Consider the following 20,723-nt stretch of genomic DNA (forward strand, 5'->3'; position numbering starts at 1 on the left):
GACGACTTGTGGCACCTTAGAGACTAACAAATTTATTTGAGCATAAGCTACCAACTTGTTCGTATTCTCCAGCATGGCTCTCTGCTCCAGCCAGGATCCTATCCTCACAGAATCAAAGAGCTGGTTTCTTTGTTCCCTCAGGAGATGGATACCCTAAAGTCTTCCAGCAGGTTCTTATATCCTCAAAGTTTATCTTTGTTTTCAAAGTCAGGAAGCCCTTCTGAGGCTCAGCTTTCTGTGTCCACCAAGTTGTGGATACCATGTTAATTTTTGCAGTCTCCTGTGATTTTGCAATGCAAACGATTTTTCTGTGATCTCTGATGCAAATGAATAGTCCATTGTTCTTGGCCACACCTGGCTTGATTTGTGATTGAGCTGAAGAGGTGTTGGCCATTCTCCTCTGGAAAGAAACTATTTTGTCTCCTTGGTCTGTTTATATACACCAAAACATAATATCAGAGAATATCCATAATTTCACAAACAGCGTTGTTATGTATATTTCAAAGTGATATTCATGACCAGCATGTTGTTAGTTTTCAAATGATATATTACAATGGTTCTCAAACTGTGGGTTGGGACCCCAAAGTGGTCTGGGGCTGAAGCTCTTGAGCTTCAGCTTTGGCCCCCTGCCCAGAGCGGTGGGGCTCAGGCTTTGTCCCCCCCTCCTGGGGCTGTTGGGCTTGGGTGGGCTCAAGCTTCGGTCCCCCTCCGGAGGTCGTGAAGTCATTTTTGTTGTCAGAAGGGGGCCGCAGTGCACTGAAGTTTGAGAACCCCTGGATTACAAGATACCTTTTAAATAAACATCATGACAGCAGTGTGTGTGCGCTGGTCAGGCCAGCTGAGTTTTTACTGTTCCATACCAGGGGCCCCTTGGGGCCACAGGAACTAAAATAGTAGTATGCAATAGAAGTATGCAAAGTCTTGGAAAAAAATTTGAAGGAGAAGTTAAGGACATTGAGGAAATGGTAAATGGGACAAAATACAACATGGTTTTACAAAAGGTAGATCATGCCAGACCAACCTGATCTCCTTCTTTGAGAAAGTAACAGATTTTTTAGACAAAGGAAATGCAGTGGATCTAATTTACCTAGATTTCAGTAAGACATTTGATGTGGTGCCACATGGGGAATTATTAGTTAAATTGGAAAAGATGGGGATCAGTATGAAAATTGAAAGGTGGATAAGGAATTGGTTGAAAGGGAGACTACAGTGGGTCAGACTGAAAGGTGAACTGTCAGACTGGAGGGAGGTTACCTTTGGAGTTTCTCAGGGATCAGTTTTGGGACCCATCTTATTTAATCTTTTTATTATTGACCTCGGCACAAAAAGTGGGAGTGTGCTAATAAAGTTTGTGGATGATACAAAGCTGGGATGTATTGCCAATTTAGAGAAGGACTGGGATATCATACAGAAGGATCTGGATGACCTTGTAAACTGGAGTAATATTAATAGGATGAAATTTAATAGTAAGAAGTGTAAGGTTATGCATTTAGGGATTAATAACAAGAATTTTAGTTATAAGCTGGGGATGCATCAATTAGAAGTAACGGAAGAGGAGAGGGACCTTGGAGTATTGGTTGACCACAGGATGACTATGAGCCGCCAATGTGATATGGCCGTGAAAAAAGCTAATGCGGTCTTGGGATGTATCAGGAGAGGTATTTCCAGTAGAGATAAAGAGGTGTTAGTACCATTATACAAGGCACTGGTGAGACCTCACTTGGAATACTGTGTGCAGTTCTGGTCTCCCATGTTTAAGAAGGATGAATTCAAACTGGAACAGGTACAGAGAAGGGCTACTAGGATGATCTGAGGAATGGAAAACCTGTCTGATGAAAGGAGACTCAAGGAGCTTGGCTTGTTTAGCCTAACCAAAAGAAGGTTGAGGGGAGATATGATTGCTCTCTATAAATATATCAGAGGGATAAATACTGGAGAGGGGGAGGAATTATTTAAGCTCAGTACCAATGTGGACACAAGAACAAATGGATATAAACTGGCCATCAGGAAGTTTAGACTTGAAATTAGACGAAGGTTTCTAACCCTCAGAGGAGTGAAGTTCTGGAATAGCCTTCCAAGGGAAGCAGTGGGGGCAAAAGGCCTTTCTGGCTTCAAGATTAAACTTGATAAGTTTATGGAGGAGATGGTATGATGGGATAACATGATTTTGGCAATTAATTGATCTTTAACTATTAAGGGTAAATAGGCCCAATGGCCTGTGATGGGGTGTTAGATGGGGTGGGATCTGAGTTACTACTGAAAATTCTTTTCTGGGTATCTGGCTGGTGAATCTTGCCCACATGCTCGGGGTTCAGCTGATTGCCATATTTGGGGTCGGGAAGGAATTTTCCTCCAGGGCAGATTGGAAGACGCCCTGGGGGTTTTTCGCCTTCCTCTGTAGCATGGGGCACGGGTCACTTGCTGGAGGATTCTCTGCACCTTGAAGTCTTTAAACTATGATTTGAGGACTTCAGTAGCCCAGACATAGGTGAGAGGTTTATTGCAGGACTGGGTGGGTGAGATTCTGTGGCCTGCGTTGTGCAGGAGGTCAGACTAGATGATTATAATGGTCCCTTCTGACCTTAATATTAATGAGTCTATGAGTAGGGGTCACTGCAGATCAGTATAGAGCTTCACTGGCAGAGCTGTAGATGGCTGGTTTACACATGTGTAATGCAGTGGTCCCCAAACTGTGGGGCATGCCCCCCTAGGGGGCACAGAGGAATGTTCGGGGGGTGCAGTGAGGCCTGGGCCAGCCCCCATGGTGGACAGGGAGGGAGTGCCGCCCACTCCTGCTCTGCCCCCATCTCTGCTCTGGCCCCTCCCCCGGTCCCAGCTGCAGCTCGGGCCCCTACTGCAGCTCTGCTCCCAGCCCATGTTCCCAACGGCAGTTCCTGCAGGGGGCACAGACAGGTTCCATTATGAGTAAGGGTGGGCACGATGAAAAAAGTTTGGGGACCACTTGGCATAATGCTATTCTAGATCCAGAGCTCTGTTAATTTTCATCAGTTCACCCTCTGGTTTTTGCCAAAGCAAAATATTGTACACCTTTGTAATAAATTTCATTGCTTTTTTGATTGGAACACCAGACAGAGTACAGTAAAAGAAATCTAAGATGTTCTGTGCAAAGTTCTTTAGTCTATCTTGTGTTTAATTGTTTTCTGATCCTAGAAGGAAACTAGGAACAGGCCAGTGCTTTTTAATTTTGTCTGCTTGGAGGGGTCAGGAGCCTTATACTTCTTGTGACATATGTACTCTTTATTCATCTCCCTTAAAAATTATATGGAGATACAGATCTATATGGTCCAGAAAGTAGAAGGCTCTTTTTTAAGGGGGATAAAGAAAGTGGATTTTAGGAAGACTCTTCAATGTGAGTGTTTGCTTGGGACATTGAGGGAAAGGTCCAAATTCTCCTTTTAAAACAAGCTGTTCTGATCAAAAGACTTCATAACTAATATCACCCAAAATATTTCATCTGAGTTTCATTAAATAGCAAAAACAACGAGAGTCCTTGTGGCATCTTGGAGACTAACAAATTTATTTGGGCATAAGCTTTCGTGGGCTAATACCCACTTCATCAGAAGCTTTTTGTTTCTTCAGAATTCTCGCATCTACCTGTGATTTCCAACTGCTTGGTAAAGGTAGTTGAAGTGTGGAAATTCCTTACTTCAGGAGTATACCAGGCTGTTGGTCCTTTGGCTGGTTAAATATTGATAACTGACATTTACCTCTGTCACATCATGCAGATACTATTCAGCAGGATGTGGGGAATTGGAGCAAGTCTTGTTTCAATTCCATTACCTTCTCAACAACTCTTAAAATGCCCATTTGTACCTTTTCCTTTTCTCCCCCCAACCCTGTGTGGCTAAACTCAGATTGGACCTCACTCCTGGATGCAGGTTTCTTAATTAATGGTGCCCTTGGTGTAGATATTTTTGCATTCATATATTTCATCTGGAAATAATTTAATCTGAATAATGAAACAGTATAACTAGAGACTCTTGCTTTTCTTGTTAGCTGCTATGTAAAAAGAGGTTTTAATACTAGATGGTGCACAGCTTTCAAGAGTGTGTGTGTGTGTTCAGAGCACTTAGAAATACGCATTGCTACTTGCTAATAGACTAAGTTGCTATTCTGAAAATTGTTGGTTTGAAGAATTGTTATCAACTCAGGCAGCTGTAAAACTGTAGAGCCTCTGTGGGCAACTTTTGGCATAACTTAAGTATAGTCAGTTTTTGTGCTTGTAGGTTAGTTCGTAGTATAAAGCATAGTGGGGTGGTGCAGTACAGCTGCATGCAGGGAGACTGCATTATTTCAACTTGCAAAATTTAGAATACATAATTTCAAGGTTCACTAAAGTGCTTATAATTAAACTATCCAGTCCTTTCTGAGTGTTCCGGCTGGCAGCTAGCTGTGTCCTCTCTGGCCTGAAGTGAATGAGGCATCCAATAGTTCAATTAAAAACACCATTAGGAATCTTTATAATCACATAGACAGACATATACCTCCATCTATAATCTGCTTTACTCATAGCTCATTTAGTCTTGTTCTGAAGATTTGAAGAACAGGGATATTTATAGCATTAACAATTCCTTGTTTAACAACCTTGACTTCCTCCTTTTTTGAAGTTCATTTTATTCATTTAGGCCACGGTATTGCACTCCTCACCCTCATAGTAGAGCACATGCACTTTATGTGCTTTTACAATATGTGCAATCTTCTGGGGGTGTCAAGGGTCCTTCTCCTGCAGTGCATGGCTTGTGTTCTCAAACATGGAAGGCCACCTCCACCCCCAGCTTGCTTTGATCTTGGTTGGTCCCACAGCTGAAGTGTACCAGCCTGCCACAATGAAAACATGTCAAAGGGGTTATATATTGTAACCCCTTCTCCCTGGCACTGCTCACCAAAGATGCCTCATGCACTCTCTGCCAGCCATCCTGGTACTCCCTAGGCTGGGAAACACTGCCTTAAGAAACAGATTTACAGCCTTAATTCTACTTTAACCAAGTTTTATTTTTTTGTGTTTTTGCAGATTTTCTTAGGCTTTAGAAAGGTGGAGATCCAACCTATATGAGGCTTGAGTTTGCTCCTCCCTAGGGTAGCTTTCCCCACTGCTTTCTTCCCTGTGTCTGTTCAGATTGACAGCACAAGGAGTTAAGATCTCTGCAGCTTAATAATAGTTGAGGAAATTGCTTCTAATAATTAAATTCCCCTATGGTCTCCCCTAAACTATCCAAAAGCACCAGGCCTCATCAATACCAACATATTAATACAATGTGAAGTTTCTAGGGTAAGCCATTTTGGGATTGTTAGAAGTAATCACCATTGCAAAATAACTTCCCACTTGGAGACTGCCTAGACACAATCAGTATAACAGGATCACAAAACGTTCCCAGTAATAGAAGATGAATGATTTTATGTGTTGTTATTCTGCCTACAATAATAATGCAAAATTAAATTAATAAAGGCCGGATAAAGGCCAAACTATTTATTTATAGCTGCTGTCTTTTCTACTCCTCACCCAAACTATATCCAGGTATTGCAGCTTTTACAGTTGTGCTTTTCTGTTTAGGGCTGGGCTGGGAAATGGCATGGCTTCTCTGCCCTTCCTCAGTCCTTCTGGAGCTCTTTTTGGAAGCAGAATTCTGGTCTTAAGCTTCAGGGAAATGGGTGATCAAGGCTTTAATCATGCTTCGTGACAGATTTCGCTCCCTCCCCCGCTTAAATTTCTTCTTTTGGAGGTTTACTTTTTCGTGATGAAAAAGGAGAGGAGTGCCCTGGTCTCTCTGTCATTGTGCCAGTGACTGCCATCCAAGGACAGGAACCTTGGCCAAGCTCTGAGCCCTTTCTTGCCCTAGTGGCCTATTAATAGCATTAGCAACTCAAAACAACTCCTTCCCTTAAATCGTCACCTTCAGAACTCTCTCCTGTTTAATTACCCTAGGCTCCCTAAGCTTAGCATCTGGCAGGGCTGAACCACGTGGGGAACCAAACACAGATAATGATTCAAAATCTTATCTTCTAGGTGGCAGCCACAATACTTTGTCACACAACCCCTGAGCTGCTGCAGTTCTCACCACTCTGAGCATAACACAATGATTCATGGCAAAGGGGTTGCTTTAACTCTGAATTTCCTGACGGACACTTGATTTATGCTTTGACTCCATTAAAAGTTTTTAAAAATGTAATTAGGCAAATGATTTCAAAGAAGAGCATTAATTAGAGTGCAAAAAATCCACAGAACTGCCAGATTGCTCTGTGCAGCCAATAAATATTCCGACAGTTCCCAGTAGGGTAGAAATTAAGGAATCCAGTGAATTGGTTTTTCCCCTCTAGTGAAACTCATCTTCGTGAGATTGGTGTTTCCCCTGCAGATGTTTTATTTATTCTTTGAAAGAGTGAAATCCCTCATGAAATGTATAGAATAATAGAGGAAAGGCAGTAATGCGTGTGCTCCACCATTTCCTCATTTGCTGTGGTTGGAGCAGCACTACCATCAATGCAGTGCCTTTACCTAAGGCGTATTAAATTACCGGCTGTGCTGTTATCTACTGAAGGCTTTCACCAGGTGTTCTCCCTGACCTGTTAATCGTATTAATTGTTGTGTGGCTTAAGGAAAGGGAAATCTACACAAACACAAACCCAGTCTTACTGATCTAGCTCAGGAAGCTTGAGAGGAAATGACACTGAAATATTGTAGATCCAAAAGTCAGTGCTAAGCCCTGGATATGTAACACCCCAGCATTGCAGTTTTCTTGAGCCGAAGAGAAGTATTTGTATCTGATCTGTGTGTGTATGAAATACATTCTCTACAGACGTGATCTCTCTTATAGATTGGTTTTTCATGACCGTGGTAAAGCTCCTAAATCAATAACTTCCTGTTACTGTCCTTTCTTATGAAGGCTGAACCTAAATATTAAGCTCTGTACATAAAACAGAGAATATAACCTCCCTCCCTACTGCCCCCAAATCGAAAAACTATTGATAACGTCAGTCTGAGAACATCCCTCTTCCCCTTCTCCATTCATCTCTTCTGCAGACAAGATTTCTACAAGACTGTTAATTAAGGAGTCCCATTCCTGAAATTACTCTGTGAGGCTTGGGATTCAAATGTTTATAATAAATATTGTCCAATAACTATATGCGTAGAGTTGTAGGGGATCCATAGGACAAGAAAATCATGCTATTGCCAATATATGTGGGAGGTGGCTCAATGTGTGTGCATTTTTCTTTTGGCCTTTCTTAGTCTGATTGTTTTAAAATAAATAGCCTCTGCAACAGTGCTGGTTTATTATAGGCAACATCCTCACAATTGTGGACCCCTTTCAGTCTTGGTCTTGATGCCCTGGCATGGCGATGATGCTAGTCTTATCAGGAGATTGAGTAATGGTGGAAGAGAGTGTCTGTGAGGATTCTTTCAGATCTTTCTCTTGCGTTTGACACCTTGGCTATGAGGTGGTCTTGATGCATCTGGAGACCCTGGGTTGTTAGTTGTAATTTTGTTGCCTGCTAAGCCTGAACTTGTTGATCTCCAGGACCTGTTGCAAAGTCTGTTTGCTCAAGACTGTGTGTCTGGTTGGGGGTACTTCAGGCTACATAGAGGATGTTTTAATTATTTTATTAACTTTGGCAAATTACATTAATGTCAGTTACGTTAGTGTGTATTATGTAATGAAATACATTTTGAAATAGTGTGTGCACTGTCCTAGAGCATTAGAATAGTTGCATTGTATGAATCAAAAGTTAACTCAAATTATAACCCTTAAAGCTGTCATCCTAACTTTCTCAGCCCTGTTAGCACTGTCCTTCTCTCTAAAGCTTCCACGGTTGTGTACGCTTTATATGTTTAAATCCACTCACTTTGCAGGTGACTGACTCTCTATATTTCTAGTTTTGACTGGCAGTACAACCTCTCTGACTGAAGGGTAGTGGCAGATAATATGTTTGCATTTGCAGATTATTTATGATGTAGGGAAAACGGCCTCTGATTTGTCAGGTAGGATGGGGCTCCATATTTTGAACACTGGAAGGCTGGCTATGAATGTCTTCGTGGTTTGTCCTGAGGACAGGCACTCTGTCATTTACTGGAAGCAAAGGATAACTGACGTGTATGTAAACTGTATATAAGATAAAGTATAGATGCTTAAGAATCTATTTAAGCATATTTTTAAATTGTAAAATAGTCTTTAAAAAGTCTTTCCAAGCTTTTATGTAAAATTTCCTAAATACGTCAATAGCTAACATTTTTCAAGTTAGTTGCTAAATGTATACAAATATGTAATATTTGCTTCGACACCACATACCTATATCAACCAGACACTGTTAATTTTTGGAATGCTGACAATTTTTTATAAACAATTTTTCCTTTCTAGATGTGATTTCAGGGATCTTCCTCACAGGGTAACTAGTAGTATCATCAATCAAACCAAGGCTGTAAAACTGTATTCAGTGGTCTGTTTTTCTTTTTGTAAAATTGTTTCTAGCCCACTTGGTTTTTGAGATAGCCTTGAAAATGTGAAATGAGCAAAATAATGCAGTGTTTTCTTCCTGAGTCTGCAAACAGCCTGAAACAAGTATGAAATGCTCCCCTTCAATGCAGTAACTTTGAAACTTAAAGATGCTTTATTAAATCTGTTTTAACTGTTTCGCTGTTATGCATGCTATAAAAAACATCCAGCTAATGCATTTATTTATAATCTAAAATTGCTTTCTATGCCTTCTTCAGTGCCAGAAGCAACAACCACCCCCACTGCAGCAGCCAAAACTCCAGCTTTCCCCTAACAATGTCTTAAATGCAGTATATTGTCAATACTGGAATATGTGGCATATTGAAACTAACAATTGTTGTGTAGGGGGCAGGCAACATTAAAATTTAAAGTTCACATAATAATGAGTGTAATCAATTGATAATATTCCTAATCATGCTGACCAATATCCTCATTGTTTCCTTGCACCACCCCATCAGTGAGGCTCCATCTGTGCTCTTGTCTTTATACTAAGGGCATGGCTACACTTGCGAGTTAGAGTGCATTAAAGGAGCTCTGGGCGCACTAGCTCACTACCCATCCATGCTGGCAAGGCACATAGAGCGCTCTGACTCCACGGCTAGAGTGCTCCTGGTGCTCCACCTCGGCGAGTGGAATAATGTTTGCTGCGCCCCTGCTGGAGTGCTGCGGCGCCAGTGTGGACGCCCTGGTCCCTTAGTGCGCTCTGATCAGCCTCCAGAAGTGTCCCACACTGCCTGTTCTAGCCACTCTGGTCATCGCTTTGAACTCTACTGCCCTGCCCTCAGGTGACCAACTGTCAGACCCACCCTTTAAATTCTCTGGGAATTTTGAAAATCCCCTTCCTATTTGCTCAGCAAGGCGTGGAGTGCTCTCAGCGAATCTTTCCAGGTGACCATGCCTCCACGTGCCAGACAACCCCCAGTATGGAGCAATGGCAAGGTGCTGGACCTCATCAGTGTTTGGGGGGAGGAAGCTGTCCATACAATACCTTTGGGCAGATATGAAGGGACATGATGGAAAGGGGCCATGACCGGGACGCACAGCAGTGCAGGGTTAAAGGGAAGGAGCTGTGGAATGCCTACTGCAAAGCCCACGAGGCAAACCACTGTTCCGGTGCTGCCCCCATGACCTGCCGTTTTTACAAAGAGCTGGACGCAATACTTGGGGGCGACCCCACCTCCACTCCAAGTACCACCATGGACACCTCACAGGTCAGTGCAACAAGGCAGGAGGAGGAGGAGCTAAGCAGAAGCAAGGGTGCTGAGGCAGAGGAAGACACCCTGGAATCCCTAGATGTATGCAGCCAGGAGCTGTTCTCAAGCCAAGAGGAAGGTAGCCAGTCATGGCGGCCGGTGCTGGGGAAGGACAAACACCAGAGGAGGTTCCTGGTAAGTGGCTTTTATTTTGGGAAGGTTTCAGAGTAGCAGCCATGTTAGTCTGTATTTGCAGAAAGAAAAGGAGTATTTGTGGCACCTTAGAGACTAACCAATTTATTTGAGCATAAGCCTTCGTGAGCTGTGAGCTTACGAAAGCTTATGCTGAAATAAATTGGTTAGTCTCTAAGGTGCCACAAGTACTCCTTTTCTTATTTTGGGAAGGAAGTGATTTGGTGCAGGCTCTTGGGGTGAGGAGGGTTAGGTCTGCATGCATGCCTAGATGCGGAATAGGGCTTTGATGTGCTTTCTCGCATCGCGGTGATTGGCCTCAGTGATCTCTTCAAAGGTCTCATCCAGAACTTGGACAATGCGCTTGTGCAGGTTTCTCGGGAGAGCCACTGTGATCCTTGTCCCAGTAAGGCTAACTTGTTCACGTCACTGTGCTGTGAGGGGCCGGGGGACCATTGCTGCAAACAGGCAAGCTGCATACGGGCCAGGGCGAAAGCGCATTGCAGTAGAAGACCCTCCCTTGCTTCCCAGGTCACCCTCAGCAGCGGGATATCTTCCAGGATGAACTCCTGTGGAAAATGTGGGGACAGTGTTCAGTATAGGGGCCCCCTGCCATTTTTGGCTCTCCCCAAGGCACAGAAACCCAGAGGACAGTACAACTGTGAAACAATCAGTCACGCTTGAACCTGTGCTTACTCACCATTTTGGGGCTCCCGTGGGTTATGTGTGCTCGCTTTGGGACAGGCAAATTATGCTGTTGTGTAGACTGTGCTTGCCCTTAAGTACGGGGGAATCATTGCTCTGTCTGGTGTGAACAATGTTGCCTCTGTTAAGTGTTGCATTTTGCCTTTACAGATGCAACGTTGAGATTTCAGCCGTCCATGTTATCACCAGCCGAAAGACTCCAAAGAATCAGAAAGAGGCCACGTAGAAGGAAGGAAGACATGTTGCATGAAGTAATGCAGCATTCAAGTAATGAAAATCAAAAAGTGCAGGAGTGGTGGGATCGTGAAAGGAGGATCCGCCAGCAGAATGAGGAGCGCCGGCACAAAAGCGTGGTGCTCCGGCAGCAAAGCACGGATCGGCTGATGAGCATAATGGAGCGCCAAGCGGACTCTATCCAGGCGCTCGTAGCCATGCAGGTGGAGCACTACTGTGCCTGACTCCCCTGCAGCCCTTGTCCCAAAACTCTTTCCCTTGTGTCCCCATGTCACCTCCAACCCACTTTCCCCAACATCCGGGTTCTTACCACCACCAGCTGCCTCCAACATCTGTAGTTTCACCACCCAGCCCTGAAAACTATGACCCTTACCCTCTGCACTCAACCCCCATCACCCTGCAGTACAGCCACCCTGAAGTGCAGCACTCATTGCACAGCACTCCAGACAGGAAGGCTGAGTATGATAACAGGACGTACACAAACCTGTGATTGTACCGCTCCCCACCCCACCCCCTTGCCCTTTCTGTTTCCTAAGCAGTTGTGTTTCTTTTCAGTAAATAAATTCTCTTTTCAATAAATGGATTTTTTGGCTTTGAAAACCTTCTTTATTATTGCATAAAGTAAAAGATACCTTAGCCAGGAAAGAAACAGGCACTGCAAGTCAGCATAGCAAATACAGATTCCTACTAACACTGGAACCGCTGCACTTCACTCCTGTGTAGGGCACCAGACATTACTGGTGGCTTTCAACCACAAATTGCTCCCTCAAGGCATCCCTAAGCCATGCAGCCCTGCTCTGGCCCCCTCTATAGCCCTGCCCTCTGGCTGTTCAAATTCAGCCTCCGGATGTTGAACCTCCAAGTTCAATGCCTGAGTGAATTGTTCACCCTTCCCTTCACAAATGTTATGGAGGGTACAGAACACAGATATAACTGCAGGGATGCTGTCATTGGCCAGATCCAGCTTCCCATACAGAGAGGGCCAGCAGCCCTTTAAATGGCCAAAAGCACACTCCACAGTCATTCTGCGCCGGCTCAGCCTGTTGAACTGCTCCTTCCTGCTGTCAAGGCTCCCTGTGAAGGGTTTCATGAGCCACTGCATTAAAGGATAAGCGGGGTCTCCAACGATGACAATGGGCATTTCAACTTCCCCTACAGTGATCTTCTGGTGTGGGAAAAAAGTCCCGGCTTGCAGCTTCCTGAACAGGCCAGTGTTCTGAAAGATGCATGCATCATGCACCTTTCCAGGCCAGCCTGCGTTAATGTCAATGAAATGCCCACGGTGATCCACAAGCACCTGGAGAACCATAGAGAAATACCGTTTCCGATTAACGTACTTGGAGGCTAGGTGGGCTGGTGCCAGAACTGGAATATGTGTGCCATCTATTGCCCCTCTGCAGTTAGGGAAACCCATTTGTGCATAGCCATCCACAATGTCATGCATGTTACCCAGAGTCACGGTTGTTCTGAGCAGGATGCGATTAATGGCCCTGCAAACTTGCATCAATACAATTCCAACGGTCGACTTTCCCACTCCAAACTGGTTAGCGACCGATTGGTAGTTGTCTGGAGTTGCCAGCTTTCAGATTGCAATAGCCACCCGCTTCTCCACCGTCAGGGCAGCTCAATCTCGTGTCCTTGTGCCACAGGGTGGGGGCGAGCTCCTCACACAGTCCCATGAAAGTGGCTTTTCTCATCCGAAAGTTCTGCAGCCACTGCTCGTCATCCCAGACTTGCATGACGATGTGATCCCACCACTCAGTGCTTGTTTCCCGAGCCCAAAAGTGGCGTTCCACAGTGGTGAGCATGTCCATGAATGCCACAAGCAAGCTCGTGTTATATGCGTTACTCGAGTCGATATCATCGTTGGAGCCCTCACTGTCACTTTGGATCATAAGGAATAACTCGACGGCCAAATGTGACGTGCTGGCGAGACTTGTCAGCATACTCCTCAGCAGTTCGGGCTCCATTCCCGCAGACCGAAAGGGAAGATAGAGTGCGCAGTACAAAAAATGTTGAAAGATGGTGCCAAATGTGGACGGAGGCACAGGGATTGCTGGGATGCGAACTGCTGCATCACAGGGTGTTGGGACAGAATCCAGAATGCCCCGGCCTCTCCACCCCGTTCCCACAAGCTGCAGTGCCAGAATGGGAAGAGGTGCTCTGTGGGATAGCTGTCCATAATACATTGCTCCCAATGCCGCTGCAAGCTCCGCAAATGTGGCCACACCAGTGCGCTTGCAGCTGTCAGTGTGGACAGACTGCAGCGCTTTCCCTACTGCGCTCTCCGAAGGTGGGTTTAACTCAAAGCGCTCTACATCTGCAAGTGTAGCCATGCCCTTCAATTGTAAGGTCTTTGGGGGTAGGGACTGCCTATTTGTTCTATGTATGTACAGCACCTACCACAACGGGGTCCTGGTCCATGACTGGGGCTCCTCGGCACTAGGATAACACAAGTAATAATAATTAATAATCTACTGTAATTAATGTATTATTCAGTTTCTCATTTAGTTCATCAAAAAATCAAATTTTTAATTTAAATTAGGTTACTTGGGAATTTCCAGACTGCTGTATGGGAATGCCACAGAATTAAAGAACCTTGCTGCAGAAATTAGGTATAGCTTGATTTGTGGAGAATGAAAGACCTTACTTAAAACTCTGCAGGGATCTTCACCTCTTACACAACTTCAGATGCTTCTGTTATCGTGATCTGTAGCATATGAAATACAGAACTCTAGATTGAATACTTGATTTTTAGCTAGCTATTTGGTGTGGGGAGGGGAATGATTTTCAATTTCTGCGTTAAAATGTGGTGTTAATGTTTAGATTCTGTTGAGGTTTTGGAACTTAAAAAGTCTCCTGCATTTCAGTTTGCTTTGAAATGGAATCTCAAGCTAATCAGTTAGACTAAATAAGACCTGATCATAGATGCTGATGTACAGTTCTCAGTGTGAGAGTGTGGATACTATAGTGTGGTAATATTGCATAAATAAGCAAAACTTGTAGCTGTGATTGCATAAATAGAATCATCAAAAGATCATCCAGATCAGGACTCCCCAAGGTTATTGCTTTTGAGTAATTAAGGTGATAGAAAATCATATTCATATAGTAAAGCCAACTGACATCACTTTCATCAATTTCATACTTGTTCATCAGTGCATGTCAGCTGGGCATTTTGACAGCTCTAAGGCTACAATTGTGGCATCAGTTAGGAATGACAGATACAGCTGGATAGCATTTGGAAAGGAATGGACATTCAGATTGTCCTGTCTGATAGCTGTGACAAGAGACAAAGGCTTCTTGCCAAGGGCTAAAGAAAATTATTCCAACAAATATTATAAAAGAGGGAAACTGTACCAGTGCCCAATAACAGCAATAGAAAACTGTTACCTCTTGTTAACAGCTAGTGTAAGTTAAGAGAGGCCAGCATGGTCTTCAGGTGCTGTAACAATCAGTGGCCCAGTAACTTTAAAAAATAATTAGTGACTCTTTATTTTAAAAATAATATAAACTACTATCTGAGTAGTTGCAAAAAGAAAAGGAGTACTTGTGGCACCTTAGAGACTAACCAATTTATTTGAGCACGAGCTTTCGTGAGCTACAGCTCACTTCATCAGATGCATACCGTGGAAACTGCAGCAGACTTTATATATACACAGAGAATATGAAACAATACCTCCTCCCACCCCACTGTCCCGCTGGTAATAGCTTATCTAAAGTAATCATCAGGTTAGGCCATTTCCAGCACAAATCCAGGTTTTCTCACCCTCCACCCCCCCAACACAAACTCACTCTCCTGCTGGTGATTTGGATGGGCTATCACCAGCAGGAGAGTGAGTTTGTGTTGGGGGGGTGGAGGGTGAGAAAACCTGGATTTGTGCTGGAAATGGCCTAACCTGATGATTACTTTAGATAAGCTATTACCAGCGGGACAGTGGGGTGGGAGGAGGTATTGTTTCATATTCTCTGTGTATATATAAAGTCTGCTGCAGTTTCCACGGTATGCATCTGATGAAGTGAGCTGTAGCTCACGAAAGCTCGTGCTCAAATAAATTGGTTAGTCTCTAAGGTGCCACAAGTACTCCTTTTCTTTTTGCGAATACAGACTAACACGGCTGTTACTCTGAAACCTATCTGAGTAGTGGGTACTGACCTAAAGCCTGATAGAAACTTTTCAGATAATTGCTTTTAGCGTAAGGGAGTGTTGCCACCTTGTCTAGCATCCTGAAGGTATGTTTTGGGCAAAAGTAATGTGGTGGAAAATAACTAAGAAAGAAAATAATGACAGAGGAAAATGCGGCATGGAGAGGGATGAAAAACACCTGTGTAGGGATAAACTAACTCTAAAGATCTGGAAGAGACAAGAAGGACATAGGTTTAAAAGCTAAAAAAAAAAAATTAGAAAACAAAACCATGAGTTAAAGAAAGGCACGCCTTCCCAGTTAGAAGTTGAGATAAAATTCTAGGATCAATGAACGGTCCTAGACAGCAGGTTAATTATTATTCAGCGTTGTTCAAAGATTTAATGCACTCTCCCAGTACCTGGAAGAAACAACTGCCCATGGGTTAGTGCATAGTGATGCATTTCAATCCACTTAATCTTAAAACCAAGGTACTGTATTATGATTTTATGTATCAATGCCCTAGGCAAATCTTTTTGAGAAGCGGGTATTGGCTGTGAATTTGTAAGCTGCAAATTTGTAAGCTATAAAGTTGATACAGTTGTGAAGCAAGCCTGCTGGGCAGACTGTGGGAACAAAGACGTGTACTGCTTTGTTTCTCAGAGCTGTGAAACCGGAAATATAAATAGTTAAATGCAAAACAAAATAGATTCTACAAAACAGTATAATGAATGAGTAATTGTGGCTTTTGATTAGCAATGTGGACCTATACCCTGAAATGTCTAATGTCTTTAGCATTATATGTAGAGCTGAATGAAGAGACCTTGATGGGGGAAGCATGGGAGATATCACCCTACTTCCAGTAGGCTCACGATTGAATTTAATTGTCTGCCTAATTTAGAAGGTAGCTTGTAGGAAGTTTTAAAGCCCGTGACTTTAGCTCTCAAGTATCTCATTGAGTTCATACAAACTTTTCTGTAAGTTCTTACTGTGCCCACAACACATCAATAATATGCCAATGATATCTTTCTTTCCACTAATAACAAAGCCACTTGTGCCACCACTGTACTTGCATACGGTGTTCACGTACAACTTTGTGTTTAACAGCTAAGTGACCAACGGTGTAGGTGTCCGCACGTGACGTTATCTGATAAAATATGACCATGTAGATCATTGTTGCTACCAATGTTATATAATTGCAACAAATATTGTATAAAATATGTCAAGTAAGGTGTCTATAGAAACGTTATGATTTGCTGAATATGATTATGCTATTTGTATGCATGTGTCATTTTTGTATATGAAGTTATGAATATTAACTATGAACCTGTATTTCAAATGTAACACCCACATGGTATTTAGCTTGCACATCTTGAAGGGACTATTCAAGTTAAATGGCTCATCAACGAACACTTAACTCAAAATGGGCCATGGAAAATACCTATCTACATGGACTTTCCTGTGATGGCCTCTACTATGACTAAACGAAATCATGCATGGACATGTGACTTGCCCATCTGACTCCAAGTACCATCTTGTTACCTGTAATTTTCCCCAGAGAGAACAATGGGTTTCCCTTCACTTGGCAGAAGCTATAAAAGGCCCTGGAAACATCTCTATTTTGCCTCTTTACTGCTCAAACCTCTGGACTATGAACTTATGCTAATGGAAGCATTCTAACCAATGCTCCCATTTAGAAGCAACCAGAGACTTAACAAGCCAGCAGTTTATTCCATCATTGCTACAAGCCTGAACCAAGAACCTTGCAATTGTTGTATGTATTTGATTCCTTTAACCAATTTTATCTACCTACCTACAGATTTTAGATTCCAAAGGATTGGCAACAGTGTGATTATTAGGTAAGATCTGAATTATATATTCACCTGGGTATGTGGCTGGTCCTTTGGGATAAGAAAAACCCTTTTTGTTTGATGAAATTGGTTTTAAATAACCACTCATCATTAAGTATAGTGTCTGGGGGTATGTCTACGCTATGAAATCAGGTCGAATTTATAGAAGTCGTTTTTTTAGAAATCGGTTTTATATATTCAAGTGTGTGTGTCCCCACAGAAAATGCTCTAAGTGCATTAAGTGCATTAACTCGGCGGAGTGCTTCCACAGTACCGAGGCTAGCGTTGACTTCCAGAGTGTTGCACTGTGGGTGGCTATCCCACAGTTCCCGCAGTCTCCGCTGCCCATTGGAATTCTGGATTGAGATCCCAATGCCTGATGGGGCTAAAACATTGTCGCGGGTGGTTCTGGGTACATATCGTCAGGCCCCCGTTCCCTCCCTCCCTCCCTCCCTCTGAAAGCAAGGGCAGACAATCGTTTTGCGCCTTTTTTCCTGAGTTACCTGTGCAGACGCCATACCACGGCAAGCATGGAGCCCGCTCAGGTAACCGTCACCCTATGTCTCCTGGGTGCTGGCAGACGTGGTACTGCATTGCTACACAGCAGCATCAACCCATTGCCTTGTGGCAGCAGACGGTACAGTACGACTGGTAGCCGTCCTCATCATGTCCGAGGTGCTCCTGGCCATGTCGGCCAGGAGCGCCTGGGCAGACATGGGCGCAGGGACTAAATTTGGAGTGACTCGACCAGGTCATTCTCTTTAGTCCTGCAGTCAGTCCTATTGAACTGTCTTATGGTGAGCAGGCAGGCGATACAGATTGCTAGCAGTCCTATTGCATCATCTTCTGCCAGGCAGCCATGAGATGTGGATGGCATGCAGTCGTTCTTCACCGTCTGCTGCCAGCCAAAGATGTAAAAGATAGATGGAGTGGATCAAAACAAGAAATAGACCAGATTTGTTTTGTACTCATTTGCTTCCCCTCCCTCCCCCGTCTAGGGGACTCATTCCTCTAAGTCACACTGCAGTCACTCACAGAGAAGGTGCAGCAAGGTAAATCTAGCCATGTATCAATCAGAGGCCAGACTAACCTCCTTGTTCCAATAAGAATAATAACTTAGGTGCACCATTTCTTATTGGAACCCTCCGTGAAGTCCTGCCTGAAATACTCCTTGATGTAAAGCCACCCCCTTTGTTGATTTTAGCTCCCTGAAGCCAACCCTGTAAGCCATGTCGTCAGTCGCCCCTCCCTCCGTCAGAGCAACGGCAGACAATTGTTCCGCGCCTTTTTTCTGTGCGGACGCCATACCAAGGCAAGCATGGAGGCCGCTCAGCTCACTTTGGCAATTAGGAGCACATTAAACACCACACGCATTATCCAGCAGTATATGCAGCACCAGAACCTGGCAAAGCAATACCGGGAAAGGAGGAGATGTCAGTGCGGTCACGTGAGTGATCAGGACATGGACACAGATTTCTCTCAAAGCATGGGCCCTGCCAATGCATGCATCATGGTGCTAATGGGGCAGGTTCATGCTGTGGAACGCCAATTCTGGGCTCGGGAAACAAGCACAGACTGGTGGGACCGCATAGTGTTGCAGGTCTGGGACGATTCCCAGTGGCTGCGAAACTTTCGCATGCGTAAGGGCACTTTCATGGAACTTTGTGACTTGCTTTCCTCTGCCCTGAAGCGCATGAATACCAAGATGAGAGCAGCCCTCACAGTTGAGAAGCGAATGGCAATAGCCCTGTGGAAGCTTGCAACGCCAGACAGCTACCGGTCAGTTGGGAATCAGTTTGGAGTGGGCAGATCTACTGTTGGAGCTGCTGTGATGCAAGTAGCCCACGCAATCAAAGATCTGCTGATATCAAGGGTAGTGACCCTGGGAAATGTGCAGGGCATAGTGGATGGTTTTGCTGCAATGGGATTCCCTAACTGTGGTGGGGCCATAGACGGAACCCATATCCCTATCTTGGCACCGGAGCACCAAGCCGGCGAGTACATAAACCGCAAGGGGTACTTTTCAATAGTGCTGCAAGCTCTGGTGGATCACAAGGGACGTTTCACCAACATCAACGTGGGATGACTGGGAAAGGTACATGACGCTCGCATCTTCAGGAACTCTGGTCTGTTTCAAAAGCTGCAGGAAGGGACTTTATTCCCAGACCAGAAAATAACTGTTGGGGACGTTGAAATGCCTATATGTATCCTTGGGGACCCAGCCTACCCCTTAATGCCATGGCTTGTGAAGCCGTACACAGGCAGCCTGGACAGTAGTCAGAAGCTGTTCAACTACAGGCTGAGCAAGTGCAGAATGATGGTAGAATGTGCATTTGGATGTTTTAAGGTGCGCTGGCGCAGTTTACTGACTCGCTTAGACCTCAGCGAAACCAATATTCCCACTGTTATTACTGCTTGCTGTGTGCTCCACAATATCTGAGAGAGTAAGGGGGAGACGTTTATGGCAGGGTGGGAGGTTGAGGCAAATCGCCTGGCTGCTGGTTACGCGCAGCCAGACACCAGGGCGGTTAGAAGAACACAGGAGGGCGTGGTACGCATCAGAGAAGCTTTGAAAACCAGTTTCCTAACTGGCCAGGCTACGGTGTGAAAGTTCTCTTTGTTTCTCCTTGATGAAACCCCCCGCCCCTTGGTTCACTCTACTTCCCTGCAAGCTAACCACCCTCCCCTCCTCCCTTTAATCATTGCTTGCAGAGGCAATAAAGTCATTGTTGCTTCACATTCATGCATTCTTTATTCATTCATCACACAAATAGGGGGATGACTACCAAGGTAGCCCAGGAGGGGTGGTGGAGGAGGGAAGGAAAATGCCACACAGCACTTTAAAAGTTTACAACTTTAAAATTTATTGAATGCCAGCCGCCTTTTTTTTTGGGCAATCCTCTGTGGCAGAGTGGCTGGTTGGCCGGTGGCCCCCCCACCGCGTTCTTGGGCGTCTGGGTGTGGAGGCTATGGAACTTGGGGAGGAGGGCGGTTGGTTACACAGGGGCTGCAGTGGCAGTCTGTGCTCCAGCTGCCTTTGCTGCAGCTCAACCATACACTGGAGCATACTGGTTTGGTCCTCCAGCAGCCTCAGCATTGAATCCTGCCTCCTCTCATCACGCTGCTGCCACATTTGAGCTTCAGCCCTGTCTTCAGCCCGCCACTTACTCTCTCCAGCCCGCCACCTCTCCTCCCGGTCATTTTGTGCTTTCCTGCACTCTGACATTATTTGCCTCCACGCATTCGTCTGTGCTCTGTCAGTGTGGGAGGACAGCATGAGCTCAGAGAACATTTCATCACAAGTGCGTTTTTTTTCTTTCTAATCTTCACTAGCCTCTGGGAAGGAGAAGATCCTGTGATCATTGGAACACATGCAGCTGGTGGAGAAAAAAAAAGGGACAGCGGTATTTAAAAAGACACATTTTATAAAACAGTGGCTACACTCTCTCAGGGTAAACCTTGCTGTTAACATTACATACATAGCACATGTGCTTTCGTTACAAGGTCGCATTTTGCCTCCCCCTACCGCGTGGCTACCCCCTCAGCCCTCCCCCCCTCCCTGTGGCTAAGAGCGGGGAACATTACTGTTCAGCCACAGGTAAACAGCCCAGCAGGAATGGGTTCCTCTGAGTGTCCCCTGAAGAAAAGCACCCTATTTCAACCAGGTGACCATGAATGATATCTCACTCTCCTGAGGATAACACAGAGAGATAAAGAACGGATGTTGTTTGAACGCCAGCAAACATACACTGCACTGCTTTGTTGTACAATGATTCCCGAGTACGTGTTACTGGCCTGGAGTGGTAAAGTGTCCTACCATGGAGGACGCAATAAGGCTGCCCTCCCCAGAAACCTTTTGCAAAGGCTTTGGGAGTACATCCAAGAGAGCCGCGAATGCCAAGGCAAAGTAATCCTTTCACA

At 44.6% G+C, this 20,723-nt stretch overlaps 2 protein-coding genes across 4 annotated transcripts in view; both read left to right on the forward strand.

Annotated features, from left to right (window-relative positions):
- RPTOR (regulatory associated protein of MTOR complex 1) overlaps nt 1-20,723 on the forward strand; it is a 308,191-nt gene that overhangs the window by 86,680 nt on the left and 200,788 nt on the right. The window lies entirely within an intron of this gene.
- Nucleotides 7,963-11,333, forward strand: LOC144274768 (uncharacterized). Its single transcript, XM_077833852.1, has 2 exons — nt 7,963-9,895; nt 10,748-11,333. The coding sequence occupies exons 1-2, from the start codon at nt 9,850-9,852 to the stop codon at nt 11,053-11,055; spliced, it is 354 nt and encodes a 117-aa protein (XP_077689978.1). The 5' UTR covers nt 7,963-9,849; the 3' UTR covers nt 11,056-11,333.

Source organism: Eretmochelys imbricata, chromosome 14 (assembly GCF_965152235.1).
Source record: "Eretmochelys imbricata isolate rEreImb1 chromosome 14, rEreImb1.hap1, whole genome shotgun sequence".
Taxonomy (NCBI): Eukaryota; Metazoa; Chordata; order Testudines; family Cheloniidae; genus Eretmochelys; species Eretmochelys imbricata.